At 38.7% G+C, this 25,864-nt stretch overlaps 1 protein-coding gene and 1 pseudogene across 16 annotated transcripts in view; one reads left to right on the top strand and one right to left on the bottom strand.

The window, feature by feature from the left end:
- MLLT10 (MLLT10 histone lysine methyltransferase DOT1L cofactor) overlaps positions 1-25,864 on the top strand; it is a 238,787-nt gene that overhangs the window by 98,135 nt on the left and 114,788 nt on the right. For 15 of the 16 annotated variants that reach the window (XR_005197307.1, XM_037732574.1, XM_037732570.1 and 12 more), the window contains 3 exons: positions 8,661-8,764; positions 11,096-11,189; positions 13,268-13,363. Coding sequence is in view for 14 of the 16 variants with exons in the window: in XM_037732574.1 (XP_037588502.1) it covers positions 8,661-8,764; positions 11,096-11,189; positions 13,268-13,363 (294 nt within the window). In the remaining 2 variants the exon portion in view is untranslated. The remainder of the gene's footprint in view (positions 1-8,660; positions 8,765-11,095; positions 11,190-13,267; positions 13,364-25,864) is intronic. The other variant, XM_037732573.1, reaches the window with a different exon arrangement.
- LOC108291486 lies at positions 20,632-25,354 on the bottom strand (annotated as a pseudogene).

The following is a 25,864-nucleotide window of genomic DNA, read 5'->3' as shown; positions in this document are numbered from 1 at the left end:
TTGACCAGGATGGTCTCGATCTCTTGACCTCGTGATCCACCCGCCTCGGCCTCCCAAAGTGCTGGGATTATAGGCATGAGCCACCGCGCCCGGCCTGATCATTCTTAAGAGAATATAAATAACTGTGATGATTGATTTTACAAATTGATTTTCATTTTTTGAAACTTTTTGTGCCATGTAATCCATTATGGTTTTCTTCACATAAACATTTAAATGGGGTTTTTTCCTTTATCTGAACTTTTGACCAGTTTTTTTTGGGGGGGTGGGGGGGGGCCTGGGAACGGAGTCTCACTCTGTTGCCCAGGCTAGAGTGCAATGGTACGATCCTGGCTCACTGCAACCTCTGCCTCCCGGGTTCAAGCCATTCTTCTGTCTCAGCCTCCTCTCTCCCGAGTAGCTGGGATTATAGGTGTCAACCACCATGCTTAGCTAATTTTTTTTTTCAGTAGAGACGGGGTTTCACCATGTTGGCCAGGCTGGTCTCAAACTCCTGATCTCAAGACCAAGGTGATTTGCCCACCTTGGCCTCCGAAAGTGCAGGGATTACAGGCGTGAGCCACTGTCCTGGCCTTGATCAGTTTCTTTTATGCCTGATGTAAAGAACAGCTTTGGGGGCTTATTTCCAATTTTATTCTAGTGTTTTCTAATTTTTGTTTCTGCTTTTAAAATGTTAATATGTTTTCTACTTATAACATTCTTTGGTTTATTAAGAATTTATTTCTGAAATTGTCAAATATATAAAACAATAAACAACAATACAACAAATACCCTGCATACGTTCATCAACCAATTCTAAAACATTACCAGCTTATAGCCAATTTTTCATACACCCCCTGTAGTAGTTTCCTAGGGCTGCTGTAACAAAATATCACAAATTGGGTGGCTTAAAGCAGCAAAAATTTCTTCTCACAATTCGGCAGGCTACAAGTCTGAAATCAAGATATCAACTGGGTTGGATCCTTTTGAGAACTCTTAAGGGAAATCTGTTCCATGCCTCCTAGCTTCTGGTGATGGGTGTCAATGGTTGACAGTTTTTTTTTTTTTTAATCACCCCTAATTTCTTCTGTCTTCACATTCCATTCTTCCTTTGTCTCTGTCTCCATATGGCCATCTTCTTATTAGGAGATCAGTCATATTTGATTAGGGGCCTGCCCTACTTCATCATGACCTCATCATAATTACATTCGCAATGATTCTTTTTCCAAATAAAGTTACTCTAAGAACTGGGGGTTAAGGACTTCACATACATTTCTTGGGGACCACAATTCAACCACATAGCAGTTTGCCTTGTGGCCCCCAAAATTTATCTTTTTTCCACATATAAAATAGATGTGCTGTATCCCAATATCCCCCAGAAGTGTTAATCCATTTTGATGTAAACTCTGTAAGTAAGTCTCACATCTTACCTGAATATAATAAACTTAGAAAGTCTCAAATCTCATCTTCTGAATCATCTGAATTGGCAATGGGTAAGACTTTGGTTAATCCTAAAGCAAAATTTCTGTCTCTGCTGGGCATGGTGACTCCTACCTGTGATCTCAGCACTTTGGGAGACCAAGGTGGGCAGGATACCTGAGGTCAGGAGTTTGAGACCAGCTTGGCCAACACGGTGAAATCCTATCTCTACTAAAAGTATAAAAATTAGCCAGACATGATAGTGTGCGCCTGTAGTCCCAGCTACTCGGGAGGCTGAGGCAGGAGAATTGCTTGAACCTGGGACGCGGGGGTTACAGTGAGCCGAGATTACACCATTGCACTCCAGCCTGGGTGGCAAGAGTGAGACTCTGTCTTAAAAAAAATTCTATTTCTAAACCTTTGATACCTAGAAAACAAGTTACTTATTTCTGAGATGCAGTGGTGGCACAGGTGGAGGAGAAGCATTCCCTTTCCAAAAGAGATAAGTTGGAAGGAAAAAAGGGGTTTAAAGCAGGTTTGTAAGTCTGCAGGACAAATTCCATTCAGCTTTGAGAGTTGAAAATAGTTCTCTGTGGCTTGATATTCTGTTCTCTAGGCCCATTGACATGGCCTTACCCCTTGGTCCTGGGTTGACAGACTGCCCTTTTTTTTTTCTTTCTTAGTTGCTGTGTGTGTGTGTGGTTTTTTTTTCAATACTACCTTTTTAATCTTAAGTACAGATGCTTCTTTAGTTATGATGGGCTTATACTCTGATAAGGCAGAAGGATTATTTGAGCCCAGAAGTTTGAGGCTTTAGTGCGTGATTATTGCGCCACTTTCTGCAGCCTAGGCAACATCTTGGCTTAGCCTAGCCTACCTTAAACATGCTCAGAACTCTTACATTAGCTTACAATTGGGAAAAATCATCAGGCCACATGGTACACTGCCTAAGTTTTTAATTTTTTGTAGTGACTGGTTATGTTGCCCAGGCTGGTGTCAAACTCCTGGGTTCAAGCTATCCTCCTGTTTCAGTGTCCCGAAGTGCTGGGAATTATAGGTGTTTGGCGCACTGGCCTGGTCCTCTTTATAAATTTTTTTTTTGTTTGATTTTGAGACCGAGTTTCGTTCTTGTTGCCCAGGCTAGAGTGCAATGGCCCAGTCTCGGCTCAGTGCAACCTCTGCCTCCTGGGTTTAAGCGATTCTCCTTCCTTAGCCTCCTGAGTAGCTGGGATTACGGGCATACGCCACCATACCTGGCTAATTTTGTATTTTTAGTAGAGATAGGGTTTCTCCATGTTGGTCAGGGTGGTCTCAAACCCCTAACCTCATGTGATCCACCTGCCTCGGCCTCCCAAAGTGTTGGGATTACAGGTGTGAGCCACTGCGCCCAGCTTTTGTTTTTTTGAGACGGATTTTTGCTCTTTTTGCTCAGGCTGGATAGCAGTGGCATGATCTTGGCTCACCGAAGCCTCCGCCTCCCAGGTTCAAGCAATTCTTCTGCCTCAGCCTCCTGGGTAGCTGGAATCACAGGCACCAGCACACTCGGGTAATTTTGTATTTTTAATTAGAGACTGGGTTTCTCCATGTTGGTCAGGCTGGTCTCGAACTCCCAACCTCAGGTGCCTGTCTTGGCCTCCCAAAGTGCTGGGATTATACAAGCGTGAGCCATCGCGCCTGGCCTATGATTTTTGAAACGATTTTTCTTGGGTTATTTTATTAGCGGTTATTGTAGGGCCTACTATCTTTATCTTAACTTGCTAGACTGTACTTAATTTTAGTAAGATTTATAAGCATATCTTTTTTTTTCTTAAGCTTATCTCATTTTACTGGACTCCTTTTTATTGTGCTTCACAGGAATTGCTTTTTTTTTTTTTTTTTTTTTNTTTTTTTTTTTTTTCTTTTATACCAAATTGAAGGTTTGTGGCAACCCTGGAACGAGCAAGTCTGTTTCATTTTTCCAATAGCATGTACTCACTTAGTGACTCTATGTCCCTTTTTGTTAATTCTTATATAATATTTCACACATTTTCATTATTGTATCTGTTGCAGTTATGTATAATCAGTGACCTTTGATGTTACTATCAGGTGAAGTTAATAAATGTATGTGTTCTGACTGCTGTACCAGCTGGCTGTTCCCTCATATCTTTCTACTCTACTCTCCTCAGGCCTCCCTAATCCCTAAGACAAAACCATATTGAATGTAGGCCAATTAGTGACCCTTTGACAATGCACATAGTCACCTAGGAGCACCGATGAAGATGTACAAGAAAATGAGTGTTCTTTTCATGCCCGCTAACACAACATCCATCTGGCAGTCTGTGAATCTAGGGGTCAATTCGACACAAAAGTCGTACTATTTAAGAAATACATTTCGAAAGGCTATGGCTGCTATATAGAGGGTGATTCCTCTGATGGATCCGGGCAAAGTACATCGAAAATCTTCTGGTAAGAATTCAACATTCTAGGTAGCATTAAGAACATTTGTGATTTATGGGAGGAGGTCAAAATATCAACATTAATCGGAGTTTGAAAGAAGTTGATTCTTTCCTTCATGGATGACTGAGGGATTGAAGACTTTGATGGAGGAGGTAACTGCAGATGTAGTGGCAATAACAAGAGAGCTAGAATTAGAAGTGGAGCCTGAAGATGTGACTGAATTGCTGCAATCTCATGGTCAAATTTGAATTAATAAGTATCTTCTCATAGATGAACAAGGAAAGTGGTTTCTTGAGATGGAATCTATTTCTGGTGAAGATGCTGTAAACATTGTTGAAATGACAATGAAGGATATAAAATATGTGCTTAATTGATAAAGCATCAGCAAGCTTTGAGAGAATTGACCGCAATTTTAAGAAAGTTTTACTGTAGGTAAATGCTATCAAACAGCAGTGCATGCTACAGAGCAATATTTTATGAAAGGAAGAGTCAATTGTTGTAGTCAACTTCATTGTCATTTAAAAAAATGGCTGGGCATAGTAGTTCACATTTTTAGTCTCATCCGTTTGGGAGACAGTAGGATTGCTTGAAGCCGGGAGTTTGAGACCAGCCTGGGCAAACATAGCAAGACCTTGTCTTTACTATGGGGAGGGGTGGAGGAATAAAGGAAGGAAGGAAAAGAAAGGAAGATTGTGCCATAACCACTATCTCAGTGAGTCAGAAGCCATCAATACTGAGACAGGACTTTCCACCAGCAAAAAGACTTGCAGAAAGCAGTTTTCTCCTGTAAAGCTTTATTGCCCTCTTCCCCTTTTTCTGTTATAATAAACATTATATATGTTAAAAACTCAATAATATGTTGTTAAACTTATTTCTTTATAAAATCTTATGTCTTTTAAGAGTTTATGTGTGTGTGTTTTCCCATTTACCATTTTGGTGTATCTTCATTTCTTCCTATTTGAGTTACTGTCTAGTGTTAATTCTTTTAATTTAATTAATTAATTTATTTTGAGATGGAGCCTTGCTCTGTCACCTGGTCTGGAGTTCAGTGGCAAGATCTTGGCTCACTGCAACCTCTGCCTCCTGGGTTCAAGTAATTCTCCTGTCTCAGCCTCTGGAGTACCTGGGACTACAGCCGCATGCTACCATGCGCAGCTAATTTTTGTGTTTTTGGTAGAAACGTCTAGAACCCCTCACCTCAGGTGATCTGGCCTCTTCAGCCTCCCACAATGCTGGGATTATAGGTGTGAGCCACCCTACCCAGCCTAGGTGTTAATTCTTTATTATAGCTTTGTCCCAATCCTGTTTCATTGTATTATCATTGTTACTTTGTTACATTGTTTGAAGTCTTTGTCTCCTAAGTCCAACATCTGGGCACAATCAAAGGCAGTTTCTTTTCCTGCTCCTTTTTCCTGTGTGTGTGTTTTATTTTTTAATTTTTTGTTGAAGGCCTGATTTAGGTAATATAGCCCCCCCCCCCGATAATGATTCTCCTTCTCCCTATGTGTCTTACTGTTTTTGTTTAGTCGTTTATTTGTTTAATCACTTTGCCAGACTGATTTTTTGAAGTTTATTTTTTCAGTGGTGTACAACATCAGATGGCCCTGCTCAAACAAATGTAGGACCCACCTTACCCAACCAGTCCCCCATTTTTTTAAGCTTGATTTCCTAGGATTCCCATACTTTGGGGCCACGTAAATCACTTACTGTAGGCCGGGCGCGGTGGCTCACGCCTGTAATCCCAGCGCTTTGGGAGGCCGAGGCGGGTGGATCGCGAGGTCAAGAGATTGAGACCATCCTGGTCAACATGGTGAAACCCCGTCTCTACTAAAAATACAAAAATTAGCTGGGCATGGTGGCGCATGCCTGTAGTCCCAGCTCCTTGGGAGGCTAAGGCAGGAGAATTGCCTGAACCCAGGAGGCGGAGGTTGCGGTGAGCCGAGATTGCGCCATTGCACTCCAGCCTGGGTAACAAGAGCGAAACTCTGTCTCAAAAAAAGAAAAGAAAAAAAAAAATCACTTACTGTACTTAACTCCTTAGCCAGTTGCATTTTCACCCCTTCCTTTTGGAGGTGTATGTTTAGAGAATATTTTCCAAAGATATCAGAGGTTATTTTCCAGTCATTTTGTAGAGGGTGTACAGTTGAGCTTGTTTTTTTGACCACTGGGTTTGAATGTGATTTTACTTTGAAGTTTGACTTTTTAGGAATTGCTTCTGGGTCCGAGTACCTACTTTTTCAGCCAGTTTTTCATCAGAGGTTGTACTATAGCCCCTTGAGCTTAATTGATTGTTGCATTTGTATTTGGCGTGGGGAATGCTTTTAGTTGGTCACAAATCCTGATACAATTTCTTCCCATTGGGTACAACCTAGTTCATGTGCACATTCTACAACCCCAGGGATGAGTGTGATACCAGGAGGGTCCTTCTTTTTTTTTCTCTAGTTCACTGTTAATCTTCTGGCTGTTCAGCTGTTGTAATTGTTTCTCCTTGTAACTATCATTCTTGTCCTAATTGCTAACAAGTCTCCATTGTTTAGTTTTTTTTTTCCTCTGACTTTACTTAAATTGTAGTGAGTATACTGGAAAATAGAATTGAGGTACTCTGTTAGTTTTCTTTTTTTTTCTTATTTTTGTTTGACAAATCATAATTGTATATGTTTGCAGAGTACAGTGTGATGTTTTGAGACACACATACACAATGTGGAATTCTCTCTTTCTTTCTTTCCTTTCTTTTCTTTCTTTTTGCTTTCCCTTTCTTTCTTTCCCTTTCTTTCTTTCTTTTTCTCGTCTCGTCTCTTCTCTTCTCTTCTCTTCTCTTCTCTTCTCTTCTCTTCTCTTCTCTTCTCTTCTCTTCTCTTCTCTTCTCTCTTCTTTTCTTTTCTTTTTCCTCTTTCCTTTCTTCTTTCTTTCTTTTTTTTGAGGTGGAGTTTTGCTCTTTTTGCCCAGGCTGGAGTGCAGTGGCACAATCTCGGCTCACTGCAACCTCTGGGTTCAAGCGATTCTCCTGCCTCAGCCTCTTGAGTAGCTGGGTGTGTGCCATCATGCCCTGCCAATTTTTGTATTTTTAGTAGAGAGGAGATTTCTCCATGTTGGTCAGGTTGTTCTTGAACTCTTGACCTTAGGTGATCCGCCTACCTCAGCCTCCCAAAGTGCTGGGATTACAGGTATGAGCCACTGCTCCCAGCCAATTCTCCATTATTTTTGACAACATCCTTAAGCACGAACTCTAAGCCTGTTAAAAACAGAGTCTGTCTTCTCAGGCAGAACTGCAGAATTCTTTGGTTCTTAAAGTCCCTGTAAGTGTATACCCTCTGCCCCGCTGCTCTGGAACTGGTGATGGCATGAGTATTCTCTTCTGAAGAGAGACTCTTGCTTTATAAGAGTGTACTGAGAGAAGGGAAGGATATGACAGCTTCTTATTTTGTCAGTTTGTTTCTCCTAATATGGAACTTTCCACTCTACTAAAAGCTGGGACAGGGATGATAGGGCCCCAGGATTCTTAGCTTGTTGTGAGAATGGGAGTCTATGAGCCACTGCACCTGAAAATACGCCTCTTTTTCACATTTTCTCTGATTTTTGCCATATAGAATGTTATTGTTTCAGTGTGCTCTGTTTTCAGATTTTTTTTTTTTTTTTTGCTCATTTGTAGGCAAAAATGCAAGCTAAATTCTTTCATTGTAACTGGTACTTAGAAATGCTTTTATTCACTGTGTCTAGATAGGTTTTGTTGTTATTTAGGATTTTGCTTTTTAGAGGTGTAAAATGATGTTTGTAATTCAGTTGAGTCTGAATCCTGGTTTTTCAATGGAGGAGTTGAAATCATGTACCTAGTTATTTAATTAAGTTTTTTTTTTTTTTTTAAACTGTGTCCTTGTAAATAATGTTGCATGGTTGTTATTTGGCACCACAGTGCAGAGTGAATGAAACCATGTGGTCATGTTGAAGTTGGGCTAGGTTATACTTTATTGTTTTATATAAATTAGTTTCTTTTTTGACATGTATCACTTCATCATATGTAGTTAGATATAACTTTTTGTATCCTCAGCTTGCAGTCTGCTGATTTTATTCATTATACACTGACACTTACAGATTATCATTTTTGCAAGTCAGTCTTTTGTCACATGACCATGATTTTTGAGCTGTAAGAAGTTTGTATTGCCTGTTAGTTATTTGCACCTGGGAAATGGAAGATGTCAGTCGAAATTTCTGGAGGTGTTCATTGGCTTTGTATCTCTTGGGCATTTCTGACCTAGTTAGCTGAAGTATCTTCTTCCATAGCCTACACATGTCAGCTTGGTGGGGATGAATGACAGTCTACCCGTATAGAATTCCTCACAGACAGGTGAAATGAATGACCTAAACCTTGCTCCTTCATGGGGGGGCTGTTCTTTGTCTCTTAGGTTCCAACGCCATGTTTCAAACTCTCTTAGATATGATTATTCCCTGCATAGGGGAAAGATAAATATTGATTTTACATCCTTGTTACAAGAATCAGCTTTGATGATAAGGTGTTAGGAAGAAAAAGTATGGTAGATTGTGTTGTGGCTCCCTGGCCTGAGTGCCTGGGAAGAGTCTTCCTATCTTGCAGAGTTTTTGAAACTGATGAAGATAATGCCTTAGTGAATTTTTTAATAGGACTATTTGTATGTCTTTGTTTCTATTTTCCTGTTTGTATTATTTGCAAAAATTAGATTATTGTCCAAAAATGAATTCATATTTTCAGTTAAGGTAGGTTAGTTGATCTTCATTTCTGAAGATAACTATATAATTCTGATTCATGTTAAGAACATGTCTGATTTTTGTTTTATTTTTGTTTTTTTAACCCCAAGACTTGCTACATTTGTGATGAACAAGGAAGAGAAAGCAAAGCAGCCACTGGTGCTTGCATGACATGTAATAAACATGGATGTCGACAGGCTTTCCATGTAACATGGTAAGGATGTTTCCATTGTTGCATAGAACTGAACTTGGCAAATGCCTTGCATAACAATCATAAATTAAAGAGGATACTCAAACATTAATTGTGGTAAATTTTATTGGGATACTTTCTAGGTGCACATTTACTTCTTTGTAACAAGATAATTCTTATAACTGAATGTATTTACTAGGGTAACTTTGCAATAAGTGGACCCTGGTTCTGATGTTCTATTCTCTATAAGCTTCAGTTTCATCTTGTTTAACATTTTGGTAGTGATTGCTTACTCTTTGATTTGTTATTATGATTAAGTGAGCTAATCTAGGTAAATTTAGTGTAGTGTCTGAAATATTAGTGAGGATTCAATGAATGATAGTACCTCTGTACCTTCTGTGTCTCAAGTGAGAAGTAGTGTGACCACTGTCATTCTCAATATTAAAATTGCGACTTCTCAAAAATTTATTTAAGCTATTCTTTCAGGCCAGGTGCAGGGACTCATACCTGTAATCCCAGCACCTTAGGAGGCTGAGTCGCGTGGATCACCTGTGTTCAGGCATTCCAGACCAGCCTGGTCGACATGGCGAAACCCTGTCTATACTGAAAGCACAAAAGTTAGCTGGATGTGGTGGTGCATGACTGTAATCCCAGCTACTCGGGAAGCTGAAGCAAGAGAATTGTTTGAACTTGGGAGGTGGAGGTTGCAATGAGCCGAGATTGCGCCACTGCACTCCAGCCGGGGTGACAGAGCTAGACTCTGTCTCCAAAAAAAAAAAAAAAAAAAGGATATTCTTTCAGCCACAGGATCAAAAATTATTTATAACAATATATTTTATATAATAGGTATGGGTTCCAAACAAAAAGTTTGGGAATAATCTATGCACTTACTAATTTTAAGAATCAATCTATGCCTCACTGCCAAGTGTAGGTACACGCCCATTTCCTGAGTTTTTGTGTTTGGTTATATGAAATCTGTTTTATACTACTATTGTGAAATGGAAAATGGCTTTTGACTTTTATAAATTCTCGTAATGGCTGTACCAAATTTCTCAAAGATGAAAGTAGTTTTTGGGATATGAGATCTGTATACTAATATAATTTTGGAATGTTAAAAGTGTGAAAGGTCAAATTGAAAAGATGATGATTACAAAGTTCTTAAAAATGAATATGCCGGGCGCAGTGGCTCATGCCTATAATGCTAGCACTTTGGGAGGCAGAGGTGGGCGGACCGCCTGAGCTCCGGAGTTCAAAATCACCACCCTGGGCAACATGGTGAAACCTCATCTTTACTAAAAATTCAAAAAAATGAGCCAGGCGTGGTAGAGTGCACCTGTATTCCCAGCCACTCTGGAGGCTGTGGGAGAATCACTTGAGCCCTGGAGGCTGAGGTTGCAGTGAGCTGAGATTGCATACTGTACTCCAGCCTGGGCAACAGAATGGGACTCAAAAAATAAAAAATAAAAATAAAAATGAATAATAGCTGGGTGCAGGGGGGCTATGCCTGTAATCCCAGCACTTAAGGAGGTCAAGGTGGGAGGATTGCTTGAGCCCAGGAGTTAAAAAGCAGCCTGGGCAACATAGGAAGACACCTTATCTCTACTAAAAACAAAATTAGCCAGGTGTGATGATGTACTCCTGTAGTCCCAGCTATTTGGGAGGCTGAGGTGGGAGGATTGCCAGAGCCCAAGAGGTGAAGGCTTCAGTGAGCTTTCATTGCACCACTGCACTCCAGCCTGGGTGACAGAATGAAACCGTGTCTTTAAAAAAAAAAATTGTAACTTTAGGTTTCATTTTCATTTCTTCCATTGCTTTTGACTGAAAAACACAATTTATGGTTATCTTGCTCATTGTGCTGTGACTTAAAGCACTTAGAGTTGCAGATTTCATCTTGAGTGAATGCATGTTTTCCTTGTAAGGCTATGTAATCTGCATCCATGGGCTAAATACCGTTACTTTAGCCTTTTAGAGGCATGGCCTTTCCATTTGTACCTGTGACAGATTGAAACAATAGAATAAAGTGTGAACTGATGGGGAGAGGTTGAGGGGAAGAGAATGTATCTTAAATTTAGTATCTATTTGGTGACATAAAACCAAGTATACATCTTCATCCTAATAGAGATGCATGAAGAGTTTGTTTTAAGCCATAAATATAACTTTAAAAAAAGATCAGTTGCAGCTTGGGGTGAAATATATTTGGTCACAGGTAGAATAAAGCTTTTTAATTTTCCCATTTTTTTCTTAGGAGATATATTTTCTTGGAGTATGAATGATTGGAAGTAAATTTTATTTGCTTATATATACAGGTGCTGTGGTTTTAGTATATCAATAAATATACTTGCCTTTTATTTTCAGTGCTCAGTTTGCCGGACTGCTTTGTGAAGAAGAAGGTAATGGTGCCGATAATGTCCAATACTGTGGCTACTGTAAATACCATTTTAGTAAGCTGGTAAGAATTTGTCTTGGATTCAATGAGATGATAATGATTAGTCTTGACAATAGAAAGACAATATTAAGAAAAAGCATATAATAATTCCTTTTTCCTTCAGTTTTTGGCTTGAGATTGTTAGTTTAGCGTGTTCTTTATTGGAAGTAAAAAGATCTATTAATAGTAATTTTAAAAGATTTTGCCTTGCTTCAAATTATTTGTAAAGGTGAATATTCTAAAGTACTCTCATTTAGAATAAATATTAGGCTGGGCACAGTGGCTCACGCCTGTAATCCCGGCTACTCAGGAGGCTGAGGCAGGAGAATTGCTTGAACCCTGGAGGCGGAGGTTGTGGAGAGCTGAGATTGCACCATTGCACTCCAGCCTGGGCAACAAGAACGAAACTTTGTGTCCAAAATGTGTGTGTGTGTGTGTGTGTGTGTGTGTGTGTATACATATATAAAATGTGTGTGTGTGTGTGGTGTGTATATATGTATGTATGTATAATTATTAATACTGATAGTGAAGGTTGGTATACATTTAGTTAATTTGATTTTTGGCACCGATTATACATTTTGTGATTATCACTTTGTTTCTCATCTTTCTGCTTAATTACTATTGCCCATTATTTATTTATTTTCATTTTTATTTACTGGGAAGTAGCAAAACTGAAATAAGCGTGTTTTGTAACTTGCTTAAAGACCTTCAGAAAAATATATTTAAATGCAGCTTTGGTAATTCTTTAGATTTGGTTAATGTTTGCTGTCCCACAGGATCATGTTGATTGAGTTAGTAGCATTTGATTGGCTGTTACATGTTTGTGTCCTTGTTCCTTTGAAGGATTAGTATGTCTTTGATGTCCCAAGTGTCTATTTTTCATTCTTTTTTAATTGTAGATATTCATGCACTGAAAGTTTAAGGGTTCTTTATTTTTCTTTTATTGCCTGATTTTAGAATTATTATCTTTCCCTTGTGAATGGGGCGATTTCTTTTTAAAATAAATACTATGAGGGGCCCTTGTCTTATGAAATGGGGAGCTCAGGCCTCCAGTATTCTGGTTCTTATATATGAATTACTTAAGAGTATGTATCTATATATCCTTTGATGCCGAAAACTTTGATTTATTTTCATGACCAACAAAAATTTTGAGACTATAAAATTGAAAATTTTTCTTGGTGTAATAAGCATAATTGAAATCTTCATTTTCTAAATAAGAGATGATATAAATAACATAATAAAAAATGGATTTTGAAGTTTGTTGTGCAAATAGAATTTTCTTATTGCTAATTATAAACATGATGTTATCCCATTTGGTAGTTGGGAAAAATGTTTAATGATTTAATAAGATTGTATAAACTACATTTGCATGGAATTTGAACTTTTTAATAGTCATTTTTATCTAGTTTACAGCAATTAGATATGGTACCACCAACTTTTAAACACCTCGAATAACTCTCACCTTCGTACTTAATTATGCAATGGTACAAGTGTTTAAATAGAAATGTGTGATGCCTTTTAGTAATGCTTTGAAAATGCATGAGTCTAATACTGACATTTCCTTTAATTAAAAAAATTTTTTTGTTATTTGCTCTATCAAATATAATGTGGAGGAATTAATTTTTTTCTTATTGAACTGCAGTGATAAACTTTTAGAAAACTGTATACCTTAATACTGAAGGTATAAGATTAAAAGGCTTCTTATTTTCCTAGAGGCATAAAGTAACACTTCAAATATTTGCCTGTCTATTCTTCTAGTCTTGGCACCCTTTTTTAATATGGCATTTTCTCTTTGGTTTGAAACTTTATTTTTAAGCTGATATTGAAAATATATAGTAGCTTATTTGAAAATAGGTAATCTATTTTCACATATTTTAATTAATTTACAAAAAATATGGCATTAATGTTTAGATTTTCTTTTATAATGCAATAGATAATATCAATGGTGTCTAAACTGGATTATATAGATTGAAATAGACTTTTAAAAGTTTCAGTAGGCATTAAAAATACTTCAAAGTTGAATTGATTTAAGCCTAATAAAAAGATTCTTATAAAAAGTTTTATATACATATACATATATGTATATATATTTTCTTTTTTAGAAAAAGAGCAAACGGGGATCTAATAGGTCATATGATCAAAGTTTAAGTGATTCTTCCTCTCACTCTCAGGATAAACATCATGAGAAGGAGAAAAAAGTAAGTGGATTTGTTGTTGCTAAATTTGTAGCACATCTGCTTAATAGAATTTTTTTTTTGCCTTTTTAGATAAAATTACATTCTTGGTAGTTAAATGGAGACATTGAAATATAGAAAAATTTTGGCTAAAAAAGAGTATTCATTTAATGAAAGGATAGGTTTAAAAATAATGCCATATTTGTGAATATGGTTTTACCCATTGCAACTGAAAATTTAAATTATAGTTTCATTGAAAGCATGAGAGCAATTTCTTGCATGTGTTACTGTGGTCATCTTGTGAAATCTTTAGGTGACTTCAGCAGTAGTAGTTAGTTGCTAGATATTATTAACTGATTACTTTGCCTGTAAGTAATTATCAACTTTTTCCTTTATAATAGAACAGTTTTGAAGTTCTGTATGTTATTGGCTATTTTTTCCTTTTCAGTGGTGCTAATGGCTTATTAATTTTTTTTCTAGTGGCTAAATGTCTTATCTTTTGTTTGAGAATATTTTGGCTTTTAATTAAAACACTAAAAGCTTGCCTAAATACTAATCTGTCTTCTTCTATCTTGCCTGTTTTCCTGCTTACATTTTTACTTACTTTATAGGGAATAATTACTTTTTAATAAACTAAAAATCATGTATACTTAATTTGTTCTTTGATATGTTCTTTAATCAGAACACATTGCCATTAACTGAGCACGGTGGTGGGTACCTGTAGTCCCAACTACCCAGGTTGCTGAGGTGAGAGAATTACTTGATTGGAGGCTGCAGCGTGCTGGGATTGTGCCATTGCACACCAGCTTGGTTGACAGAGTGAGAACCCTGTCTCTTAAAAAGAATCTATTATGAATTGTTTTTAAGGAAGTGAGGATAATAAAAAAGACATTGTCAAATGGAAAATATTTTTCTTAGAAAGTCTGTATATGCTGGTTTTAGAAATATTTATGTAGACTGTATTTAAAATTTAGATAACGTATCATTTTCATATTTGTAAATATGATTTGGTAAATGCCAACAAATAATTGTTTAAAAACATTTTGGGCCTGGCACGGCGGCCTCATGCCTGTAAGCCCAGCACTTTGGGAGGCCAAGGCGGGCGGATCACCTGAGGTCAGGAGTTCGAGACCAGCCCAGCCAACATGGTGAAACTTTGTCTCTACTGAAAATACAGAAAAAAAAAAATTATCTGTGCGTGGTGGTGTGTGCATGTAATCCCAACTACTTGAAGGTTCGGGCAGGAGCATCACTTGAACCCAGGAGGTGGAGATTGCAGTGAGCCGAGATCTGCATTCCAGCCTGGGCGACTGAGCCAAGACTCCCAACTCAGAAGGAAACAAAATTTTTTTTTGGTTTGAATTTGTTTGTACTTTTTTTCAAGGTAAACACTTAAAAAACTTAAGTAGTTTTGAGAGTAAATTCTCTATTATGAGTGAAATAATTATAACTTTAGGGCAGTTGTTAGGCATTTATTTATTTAGAGACACAATCTCCCTTTCACCCATGCTGGAGTGCAGCGGCATGATCTTGGGTTACTGCAACCTCTGCCCCCCCAGGTTCAAGTGATTCTTGTGCATCAGCCTTCCTAGTAGCTGGGATTACAGGCCTATGCCATCATGCCTGGCTAATTGTTTTGTATTTTTAGTAGAGACAGGGTTTCACTATGTTGGCCAGGCTGGTCTTGAGCTCCTGGCCTCGGGTGATCCACCCACCTTGGCCTCCCAAAGTGCTGGGATTACAGGCATGAGCCACCATGCCTTGAGATCTATTTAGATCTCAAGCAGCAAGTAAACATATATATATCTCGATTTCTTTTTGAGATGGTTTTGTTATAAAGTGACAGTAATAGAAGCCTGTCTTGTTTATTGTTGATTAGATTGCTGATAAAAAAAAATAGCAGGGTTGGTTTAATTAACAGCTTTAGTAATAAGCACCATGAGATTTTATTTAAGCTTTTTAAGCCACCAACTAAGGATTCTTACACAGGGCTCATTATAAATTGTGAAGAGGGATGCCCCACTATTATTGTGTTCTGCCATTTTATGTATATTATCTTGTTTAAAAATTGCTTACTATATAATCATATTTATTTTAGTATATGGCCTGTCATGTTTTATTTGAAGGGCAGTTATTAAATATGGTGTGATCCTGAATCAATATAGTGCTGATGACTACATGTAGAAATCTTTTTTTTGCTCTGGGAATGAATTAGATTTTGTATTTTAATAATTTTTTTAAGTTGACAAAATCCCCCAATCAAAAGACACAGCCAAAACCCATCGGTATGCTACATGCAGACCCTTCTCACATGCAAGGATACACAAAGACTCAAAACAAAAGGATGGAGAAAGATTTACCAACCAAATGGAGAGCAAAAATAAATAAAAAGCAGAAGTTGCAATTCTTGCCTCTGATAAAATAGACTTTAAAGCAACAAAGATCAAAAGAGGCAAAGAAGGACATTACATAATGATAAAAGGATCAATGCAACGAGAGGAGCTAACGATCCTAAATATATACGCACCCAATATAGGAACACCCAGATACATAAGACTTATAAAGAGACTTAGACTCCCACACAATAATAGTGGGAGACTCCAACATCAATATTAGACAGATCAACGAGACAGAAAATTAACAAGGATATCCAGGACTTGAACTCAGATCTGGAACAAGTAAACTTAATAAACATTTATAGAACTCTTCACTTTAAATACACAAAATATACGCTCTTATCAGTACCACATCACACCTACTTACAGGTTTAAATGAAATATTGGTTGGCTGCTTGTTATTTTCTTCCCTCATTTTTTCATGTCTCCATTATTAAGCACAATTATTGGCATACCCGTTTTTAGACTGCATTCTAGCCCAGGCAATAAAGCAACACCCCATTCTCTCTCCCTCTTCCTCTTTGTTCCTCTCCTTCATTCTTTTTTTTTTTTCCCCTTTCTTTCTTTCTTTCTCTCCTTCTTTCTTTTTTTAAAAAAAGAATTTTCTGGTGGTGGTTGAGTGAATGCTAAATTGAAAAACATTGTATTTAGTCAAACTTGTTTAGCTTTAACACTTAGAAGTATGTAAATACTATTTGGATTTTGCTTTTGGCATATATAAGTTTAATGTAACTTGATTTTTTTGCTGTGAAACTTGAATCCATTTTTACATTTAGATAATAGCCGAGGTTTACTGATTATAAAGTAAGCACACTGTAAATGAAGTAAACACACTATAAGTTCATTGTTAGACATGCTTGCTTGGCTTGGGACTATTTGGGAAAGGACTTTAAAAATATGGGGTCATTATAAGTGATACTATAAGATTGAGTGTTACAGACTATCTTTTTCTCCTTTCCTCCTTACCTCTTTTAAGATTTTTTTTTTTTCTAGCGGAACAGGTAGGTATTGCTGCTAAAAAGATTTTTATGTTTATTACAGTTGTCTTGAAAATATGCCCAGCATATTTTTATTATTGCATTGAAAGGTAATGCTCATTATCTAGTCAGACATTAGTATTTTTAAAATAGTTCCCAACTTGAGATGGTTCAAATAATAATTTTTAGACTTTACAGTGGTATGAAAACAATATGCGTTTATTGTGTTTCTCAATTTGCCATGGAGTTATGTCAGGATAAACTTTTTGGAGGTTGAAAATATTGTAAGTTGAAAACACATTTTTAACAGGATATTTCTAAGTTATGATGGATTTATTAGGAGTAGCTGCACTGCAAGTTCAGGAGTTATCTGTATTGTATATTATGAGCTAAATTTTGGTGGCAGTGTTCATAAGACATGCATTGAATCACTTTCTCTCTCAATTCTTTTACCTGCCTTCATTCTGGCACCTGTTTTCCTTAATTTACAATTTTAAGAATTTGATTTTTTTTTTTTTTTTTTTATACGGGGTCTTGCTCTTGTCGTCCAGGCTGGAGTGCAATGGTGAGATCTCTGCTCGCTGCAGCCTCCACCTTTTGGATTCAAGTGATTCTCCTGCCTCAGCCTCCTTAGTGGCTGGGATTACAGGTACTTGCCACCACGCCTGGCTAATTTTTTTTATTTTTAGTAGAGACGGGGTTTCACCATATTGGCCAGGCTGGTCTCGAACTCCTGACCTCAGGTGATCCATCTACCTTGACCTCCAAAGTACTGGGATTACAGGTGTGAGCCACCACACCTTCCCAAGAATTCTATTTATTTTTTTTGAGACAGGGTCTTACTCTGTTGTCCAGGCTGGAGTGCAGTGGCACAATCCCAGTTCACTGCAGCCTCTGCCTCCTGGGTTCAAGCAATTCTGCCTCAGCCTCCCAAGGAGCTGGGATTACAGATACTTACCACTGTGCCCAGCTAAGTTTTATATTTTTAGTAAAGAAGGGGTTTTGCCATGTTAGTGAGGCTTGTCTTGAACTCCTAACCTTGTGATCCACCCACCTCAGCCTCCCAAAGTGCTGGGATTACAGGTGCCGGCCAAGAATTTAATTTTTCAAAAAGAGGTGAGTTGAAGGGTGCCTATTATGTCAGAGAACTGCCCCCCCATCCCCCATCCCACTGGCACTATGAGGAAGAAAGCAGGGGCAGCAAGTTTGAGTGGGATTCGAAATACCCCTACCCCTCCACACACTGCCCATGGGCAAGGAGGAGAGACGGGCCAAACTTTCTTTCTTCTTTCTTCTTTTTTTTTATTTTAGGTTTTGGGGTACATGTGAAGAACATGCAAGATCGTTGCATAAGTACACACATGGCAGCGTGATTTGCTGCCTTCCTCCCCTTCACCTATATCTGGCATTTCTCCCCATGCTATCTCTCCCCAACTCCCCACCCCTCGCTGTCCCTCCCTATTTCCCCCCAACAGACTCCAGTGTGTGATGCTCCTCTCCCTGTGTCCATGTGTTCTCATTGTTCAACACCCACCTGTAAGTGAGAACATGCGGTGTTTGATTTTCTGTTCTTGTGTCAGTTAGCTGAGAATGATGGTTTCCAGGTTCATCCATGTCCCTACAAAGGACATGAACTCATTATTTTTGATGGCTGCATAATATTCCGTGGTGTATATGTGCCGTATTTGCCCTGTCCAGTCTATCATCGATGGGCATTTGGGTTGGTTCCAGACCTTTGCTATTGTAAACAATGCTACAATGAACATTTGTGGGCATGTGTCCTTATAGTAGAACGATTTATAATCCTTTGGATATATACCCAGTAATGGGATTGCTCAAACTTTCTTGTTTCTTTTGTTGTTGTTTATCTTCTCTTTTTCTTTTTCTTTTCTTTCTTTGAGATAAAGTGTCACTCTTTTGCCCAGGCTGCATTGCAGTGGCACCACCATAGCTCGCTTGCAGCCTTGATCTCCAGGGCTCAAGGGATTCTTCCACATCACCCTCATAAGTAGCTGGGAGTATAGGCATATGCAACCATTTCTGGCCAATTCTTTTTTCTTTTAAATTTGTAGAGACAAGGTCTCCCTATGTTGTCTAGGCTGGTCTCTAACTCCTGTGCAGAAGCAATCCTCCCACTTTGGCCTCCCAAAGTACTGGGATTACAGGCGTGAGCCACCACATCCAGGCTGATTAAGGGATAGTTTCTACAAAAATTCAAAATTTGACATATGTTTCAAAAGGAACCAGAATATATATTTGAAATTAATTAAAGCCATGTCTATCTGGCTTAAATTCAATCAGTCAGAATTCAAATTGTGAATTATTTAAGTGGAATGTCTTCTAATATTTGTTATACCTATTAATGTCAGTTAATGTTGATTAGTAAAAGGAAAACACACTATTGTTCTGTAATTACACTTTTGACAACAAACGGGGGTTTTGTTTTGTACACCAATTAATCACCCAATTATCTGTGGACACCAAGTGGGTGTCCTACAATTCAGTTCTGACCTTACCCCGAGTTAGTGCAGATCCCACAGACTAAGGACTCGGTCCCACGAGACTGCCCCCACTTCAGAGGCCAGTTGCAAGTCCCAGATTGTTAACTGTACTTTTGACCAACTGGTTATGAATTGGGGGTTCTACACAACCTTCTCCTTAAATAAGGTAATTTGCTACAATAGCTCACAGAACTCCAGAATAGTATCATTACTGGTATATTATAAAGAATATAGCTCATGAATAGCTGGATGGAAGAGACACATAGGACAAGTTATGGGTGAGGGAGGTAGAGCTTCCATGCCCTCTCCAGGTGCTCTACCCACCCAGTACCTCGTTGTGTTACTGACCTGGAAGCTCTTGGAACTTCATTGTTAAGATTTTTTGTGAAGATTTCTCATTATGTAGGCACAATTGATTACATCATTGGTCATTGGTGACTGAATTCAGCCTCTAGTCCTTCATCCTTCACAGAGGTACAGGGGTAGGGCTTAAAGTTCCAAATCTCTGATAACATGGTTGGTTCCTCTGGTGACCAGCTTCTGTCCTCCAAGATTTACCTTATTAGTGTAAACTGAAGTATGGTTGAAAGGGGCTTATTGTGATCACTAGGGAAATTCAAAGAGTTTTACAAGCTCTGTGCCAGGAATCTGAGAATAAGACCAAATATTATAACAAAAAATGCTCTTATCACCCCATCACTCAGGACGTCAAAAGGGTTTTGAGAAGTTCTGTGCCAGAAACTGGGGGTAGAGATCAAACACATACATAACACACACACACACACACACACACACACACACACACACACACACACACACGTGTCACAACTGTAAAACAATTTTATTTTCCTTCAGTAATACAAGTGGTATATAGAATGAATAGTTTATTTGACTGTAGACAAAATCACTAGGAATGATCTTTTTTTTTTCTTTGAGATGGAGTCTCACTGTGTCACCCAGGCTGGAGTGCAGTGGTGTGATCTTGGCTCACTGTAACTTCCACACCCACATTCAAGTGATTCACCTGCCTCAGCCTCCTGAGTAGCTGGGATTATAGGCGCTTGCCACCTTGCCCGGCTAATTTTTTTGTGTTTGTGTTTTTAGTAGAGACGGGGTTTCATCATCTTGGCCAGGTTGATCTTGAACTCCTGACCTTGTGATCCACCTGCCTCGGTCTCTCAAAGTGCTGGGATTACAGGCGAGCCACCATCCCCGGACAGAAATGATCTTTTTTTTTTTTGAGATGGAGTTTCGCTCTTGTTACCCAGGCTGGAGTGCAATGGCGTGATCTTGGCTCACCGCAACCTCTGCCTCCTGGGTTCAGGCAATTCTCCTGCCTCAGCCTCCTGAGTAGCTGGGATTACAGGCACGCACCACCATGCCCAGCTAATTTTTTGTAGTTTTAGGAGAGACGGGGTTTCACCATGTTGACCGGGATGGTCTCGATCTCTTGACCTCGTGATCCACCCGCCTTGGCCTCCCAAAGTGCTGGGATTACAGGCTTGAGCCACCGCGCCCGGCCCTCAGAAATGATCTTTAATAAGGAAGTCATTGCTGTCTTCAAAGGACTCTATTCATTTTTTTTTCTAATTGTTTTTATACTTGTTAGAAAGTTTTAAAAGCACCATCCTCACTTCTACTCCATCCAATCTGAAAACATAAAAAATACCTTCTAAGAGTTGTGAAGCTGTGTTTTCATGGAGAGTTTACAAGACTTGTTGATCAATGATTTGCAGTAACTTATAGTGTTATAAGAAAATGGAATTATGTTGACTTTTAACCTATGTTTTTTTTTTTTTGAATAGATTTTTTAGTTTTATCAAAATCTTACACGAACAAGAAATTGGAGATAAAATTACATCAAAGAACAAATTGTCCTGGCTTTTGACATTTAAGCCAAAGAAATTTTATCGGACAAATTTCAAAAAGGTGTGAAGTTGTAACAATTTAAAAACACAGTTAACCTACTTCTAAGAATCAAAAAAATGCAGTCATAGGTTATTTTCAATACAAGAAAACTTAAATTTGTTTGCTTTAATTTCTTCAGACTACTAAGACATAGCACTAGCTTGTATTTTTATTTACAGCATACTCCATACTCCTATATAATTTGTCTCAAATCCAGAAAAATTGAAACTCTCCAAAGCTAAAGGTTCTGCAAAATCATGATTCAGCAGTGTGCCCAGCTTGTTTTGAAGCTAGAATGAATCCTGAAACGATAAAAACGTAATCCCCAGAATAAGGGAACTCTGTCAGCTCAATAATGTCCAAGAGCATTTATGAAAAGAGGAAAAATAAAAAGCCTTGAGTATATACACAGTAGTGATTTCTTCAGCCCAATTCAAATGGCAGCAAATTGCTGCTTAAAGGTGAAACAGTAAGGCAATTTTTTTTTTTTTTTTTAAGAATGTACATCTAGAGCCAGTCAGTTGTATCTTGCCAGTATCATTTTCAAGCCCTTACTTGTCTACTTCCACTGTTGCCCATAAGTATCCTGATAAAATTCCTGGTTGTCATTATTATAACCATAGTTACCGAATAGTCACCACTTTGCTGAAGTGGCTGCTGAACAATCGGTTAGGAACCCCAGTCCTGTTGGTTGTTGGTCTGATGACACTTAGAATTGGGTTGGTTATAACCATTTGCCTTTCTCTTGCCTCCTACATTGCCCCCACGATTGTCCCAAAATCCACAGGAGCCATGGCCTCTCTGCTGTTGTGCAGGACCCCCTCTGGCATCCCTGGAGTCTCTTGGTGGTCCGAAAGGTGCCCCACTCTGTGAATAGCCAGCTCTACCTCTTGGAGGTGGTGCTCCCCACCCCCTTGGTGGTGATGGAATACCTTGCCCTCCCTTTCCTCCTCTTCTTCCTCTGTAGCCAAGTAGGGATCTTCATAGCCTCCATGGTAGTTGTGATAATTATAACCATAGTAATCTTCATGCCATAGTAATCGGGAGGGAGCCATATCCATCTCTTCCCTTACCACAACCCTGACCTTTAATTGGAGACAGCATGCGAGGAGGAGGGTGCTAATAATAATCTTCATATGCAGTGCTTTTGGAGGCTTGTTTAGTAGCTTGATGCTCTTTCCTTTTCTTGTCTGGTGGCTTGGCTAAGATTATTTCAAGTTCTTCCCCTTCTATTTCTTTACCATTCGTTTCATCCATAGCCTTAACAGCTGCTCCTCTGTCTTCAAAATGAACAAATGCATGATCTTTCAACTTCTTTACTCTTTCGAGTTTTCCAAATTCAGAAAATGATTTACCTAGTATTTCTTCTGTGCCCAAGTTTCTCACAAACAAAAGTTTTACCTTGCCCATAATTTCTGGATCTGGTTCTTCACAGGGTAAACCCATTCAACTGTAACTACATTTCTCCATACTTTTACTTTTCCACTCATCAGCTGGCATCTGGCCTGTGCTGCTGACTTGTGTTTTTCACATTCAAGGAAACAGAACCCCCATTTCTTCTTTTTGTCATCAGGTTGATGATAGAGAATAACATCCACCAAACCCTCTGTGACTTTACACATTCTTTCAGAATATTTTCTTTAGTCTTATTCTTTGGAATGGATCCAACAAAAATTCTGTTGTTTGCCAAAGAAATGCACACTCCCAGTTGTTTACCAGGGTGAATTTCATAGCTGTCACAGTTTTAAAGCTTCCTCTGTAGCTTCCTTTCCACAGAAGGTGATAAATGCATATCCTTTTTTGTGACCAGACAGTGGATCTATCCTAAGACGTAGATCCCACATGGGACTGGCCTTCTCAAAAAGGAGCACTAACTCATCCTCATATAAATCTCTTTGCATTTTACCTACAAACACCTCTGTTCCAATTCCAGGTTGCACACCAGACTACACACTGTTTGGTGGAGAAGGCCTACCATGCTTCCTCTGTCCTGTGGTTACATCCAGAGTATTACCACTTCTCTCAAATAAGACCTTGATACTTGCTTCATCAGGTCGCTTTGTGGACACTTAAACTTTGCTCCCCTGTTTCTCTCTGCCTGTAAGTTTCATAACTCCACATAAAAATACACTTTTGTCCTGAACATGTGGTAAGTCACTTTCCCTGAACTGCTGTAGTACAGACAGAAGTCCTTCTTTGTTAAATTCCCTGAGAGCATCAGTTGCTGTTTCATCAAGATCAATGTAAGCTACCAATCCAGGGCAGAGGGAGGGCTGGTGGCCAGGCCCGTGAGAATCAGTGCAAGGCACTTTGAAAATGACTAGAAATGGCACGTGTGTGCCACCCCTCAAGTCTATGATTCTTATGTTTACGTGGCAAAGAAGCTGAAGGGGAAACAGGTACATGTATGCAGAAAGGGAGACTAAACATGTAAACATTATATCTTTGCAAAAGTTTTTTTTAGCATTGAGAGTTACCTGGTATTTCTGTCCTTTTTGTGTACTTTCCTTTAAGAATTTTGTGTTCAGAGGACAGGTCTTTTCAGGAATATCAGTTTAGAATGTAATGGTGTGTTGGGTGAGACTGAAGAGTACGTTTAAGTTGAGACGAAGAAGGGTCCAGTTGATGAAGAATTTATAAGCAGTTACAGTTTTAGACTTCATCCTTGGGCATTGAGCCAGGCAGCCAGCAGGATTAAATTTTTTTTTAACCTTTGGTTTTTCAATAATTTCAAACTTATGGTTGCAAAAACACTACAAATAATAATGCTGTACCACTCACTCATTCCAAAAATGTTAACGTTTTATCATATTAATGTTAGCATGTCCTTCCCTCTACCCTCCTTTACTGACTCTCTACTTTCTCTGTAGAATCTTTCTGAACCATTGCAGGGTAAATTGCAAATACAATGCCTGTTTAGGCCAAGAACTGTACTGTATAGTTTTAATTAAAAGGGGAGTTTCCTAAATAATTACAGCACAATGATCAAAATCAATAAATTAATATTGTTACAGATTATTATCTAATCTACAGATCATATTCAAATTGTACCCCCTAATGTCATCTATACCAAAGGGGGAAACTTTTTTCTCTTCCAAGTCCAAGATCCAATCCAAGATCACAAGTTGCATTTAACAGTCACGTCTATTCAGTATTTCCCAGTTGGAAATACGTCCTCATTCATTGTCTTTTATGACCTTGACATCTCTGAAAGCCCTGTTTCAGATAATCTGAGGTATTGACTTCTGTCTTTCTTAGGTCTTAACAAAGGAGTTTACAGCCACACTCTTGTTTTAGTCTTCATACAGCTATTTGATTTTATCTTCCTCTGGGAGCCATTCTTTAATTTTAGCATTGTTTGCTATCTGTGATCCACCTGCCTCGGCCTCCCAAAGTGTTGGGATTACAAGTGTGAGCCACTGTGCCCGGCCTGACACTGGGAATTTTTAAAACCAGCAAGTCTTGTTTTTTATCAGTAGTCTTTTCATTAGCTTATCTCTGTATTCCTACTTTTCACTATAAATAATAAGAGGAATTAGACTGCATCTTATACAGAATACCCAGAAATCTCCTTGTTAAATTATACAATTTGTTAAATAAATTTTCTATTTTTCATGTTACCACAGGCAATGTTGTGCCTAAACTTTCAGTTACTAATTATGAAGTATTCAGATTCTTCCAATTTTCAGTCACCTTTTTCTCACTTAAGTTAAAGTCCTTAGTAGCAGCCTCCTAAGGGCCATGAGATTTATAGTGACAGTCTTTTCATTGCTTATCAAACTTTTGCTGATATTCTCCTGCAAGCCCTATCAGCTTCCATCTACTACCTGATTCCAAGCAGCTCCTACATTTTCAGATTTTATCGTATGGGATCATCCCTCTCCTGGTAACAAATACCCAGGAGTAATCTGTAAATCTGTGTTAGTTAACTATTACAGCATAATAAATTACCCTAAAATTGACTGGCTTAAAACTGCAATAAACATTTATAGTCTCACAGCTTCTGTGGGTCAGGAATTTGGATTTAGTGGGTATTTCTACCTCAGAGTCTCTTATCAGATCGCATTCACGTTGTTGACTTGGATCATAGTCATTTAAAGGCTAGACTAAAGCTGAAGGATACTCTCTCTCTTTTTCTCTCTCTCTCTCTGTTTTTTTTTTTGTTTGTTTTGTAAAAGTTTTTGAGCTCTGTTGCCCAGGCTGTAGTACTGAGGCACAGTCTTGGCTCACTGCATCCTCCACCTCTCAGGTTCAGTCAATTCTCTCACCTCAGCCTTCCAAGTTGCTGAAATTACAGGCATTTGCTACCACACCCAGTTATTTTTTGTATTTTTGGTAGAGACAGGCTTTTGCCATGTTGGCCAGGCTGTGGCCTCCCAAAGTGTTGGGATTACAGATGTGAGCTGTTGCACTTGGCTTTTTTTTTTTTTTTGAGACGGAGTCTCGCTCTATCTCCCAAGCTGGAGTGCAGTGACACAGTGCTGGCTCATTATAACCTCCGCTCCTGGGTTCAAGCAGTTCTCCTGCTTCAGACCTCCTGAGTAGCTGGGACTACGGGTATGCGCCACCACACTTGGCTGATTTTTGTATTTTTAGTGGAGATGGGGTTTCACCACGTTGGCCAGGCTGGTCTCGAACTCCTGACCTCAGGTGATTTGCCCACCTTTGCTTCCCAAAGTGCTAGGATTACAGGGGCTACCGAGCCCAGCTGCTGGAGGATATTCTGTAAAATGACTTAACTTA

Source organism: Cebus imitator, unplaced genomic scaffold, assembly GCF_001604975.1.
Source record: "Cebus imitator isolate Cc_AM_T3 unplaced genomic scaffold, Cebus_imitator-1.0 Scaffold456, whole genome shotgun sequence".
Lineage (NCBI taxonomy): Eukaryota > Metazoa > Chordata > Mammalia > Primates > Cebidae > Cebus > Cebus imitator.
Note: the sequence above shows the minus strand (reverse complement) of the source record. Positions and strands in the feature narration are given on the sequence as shown.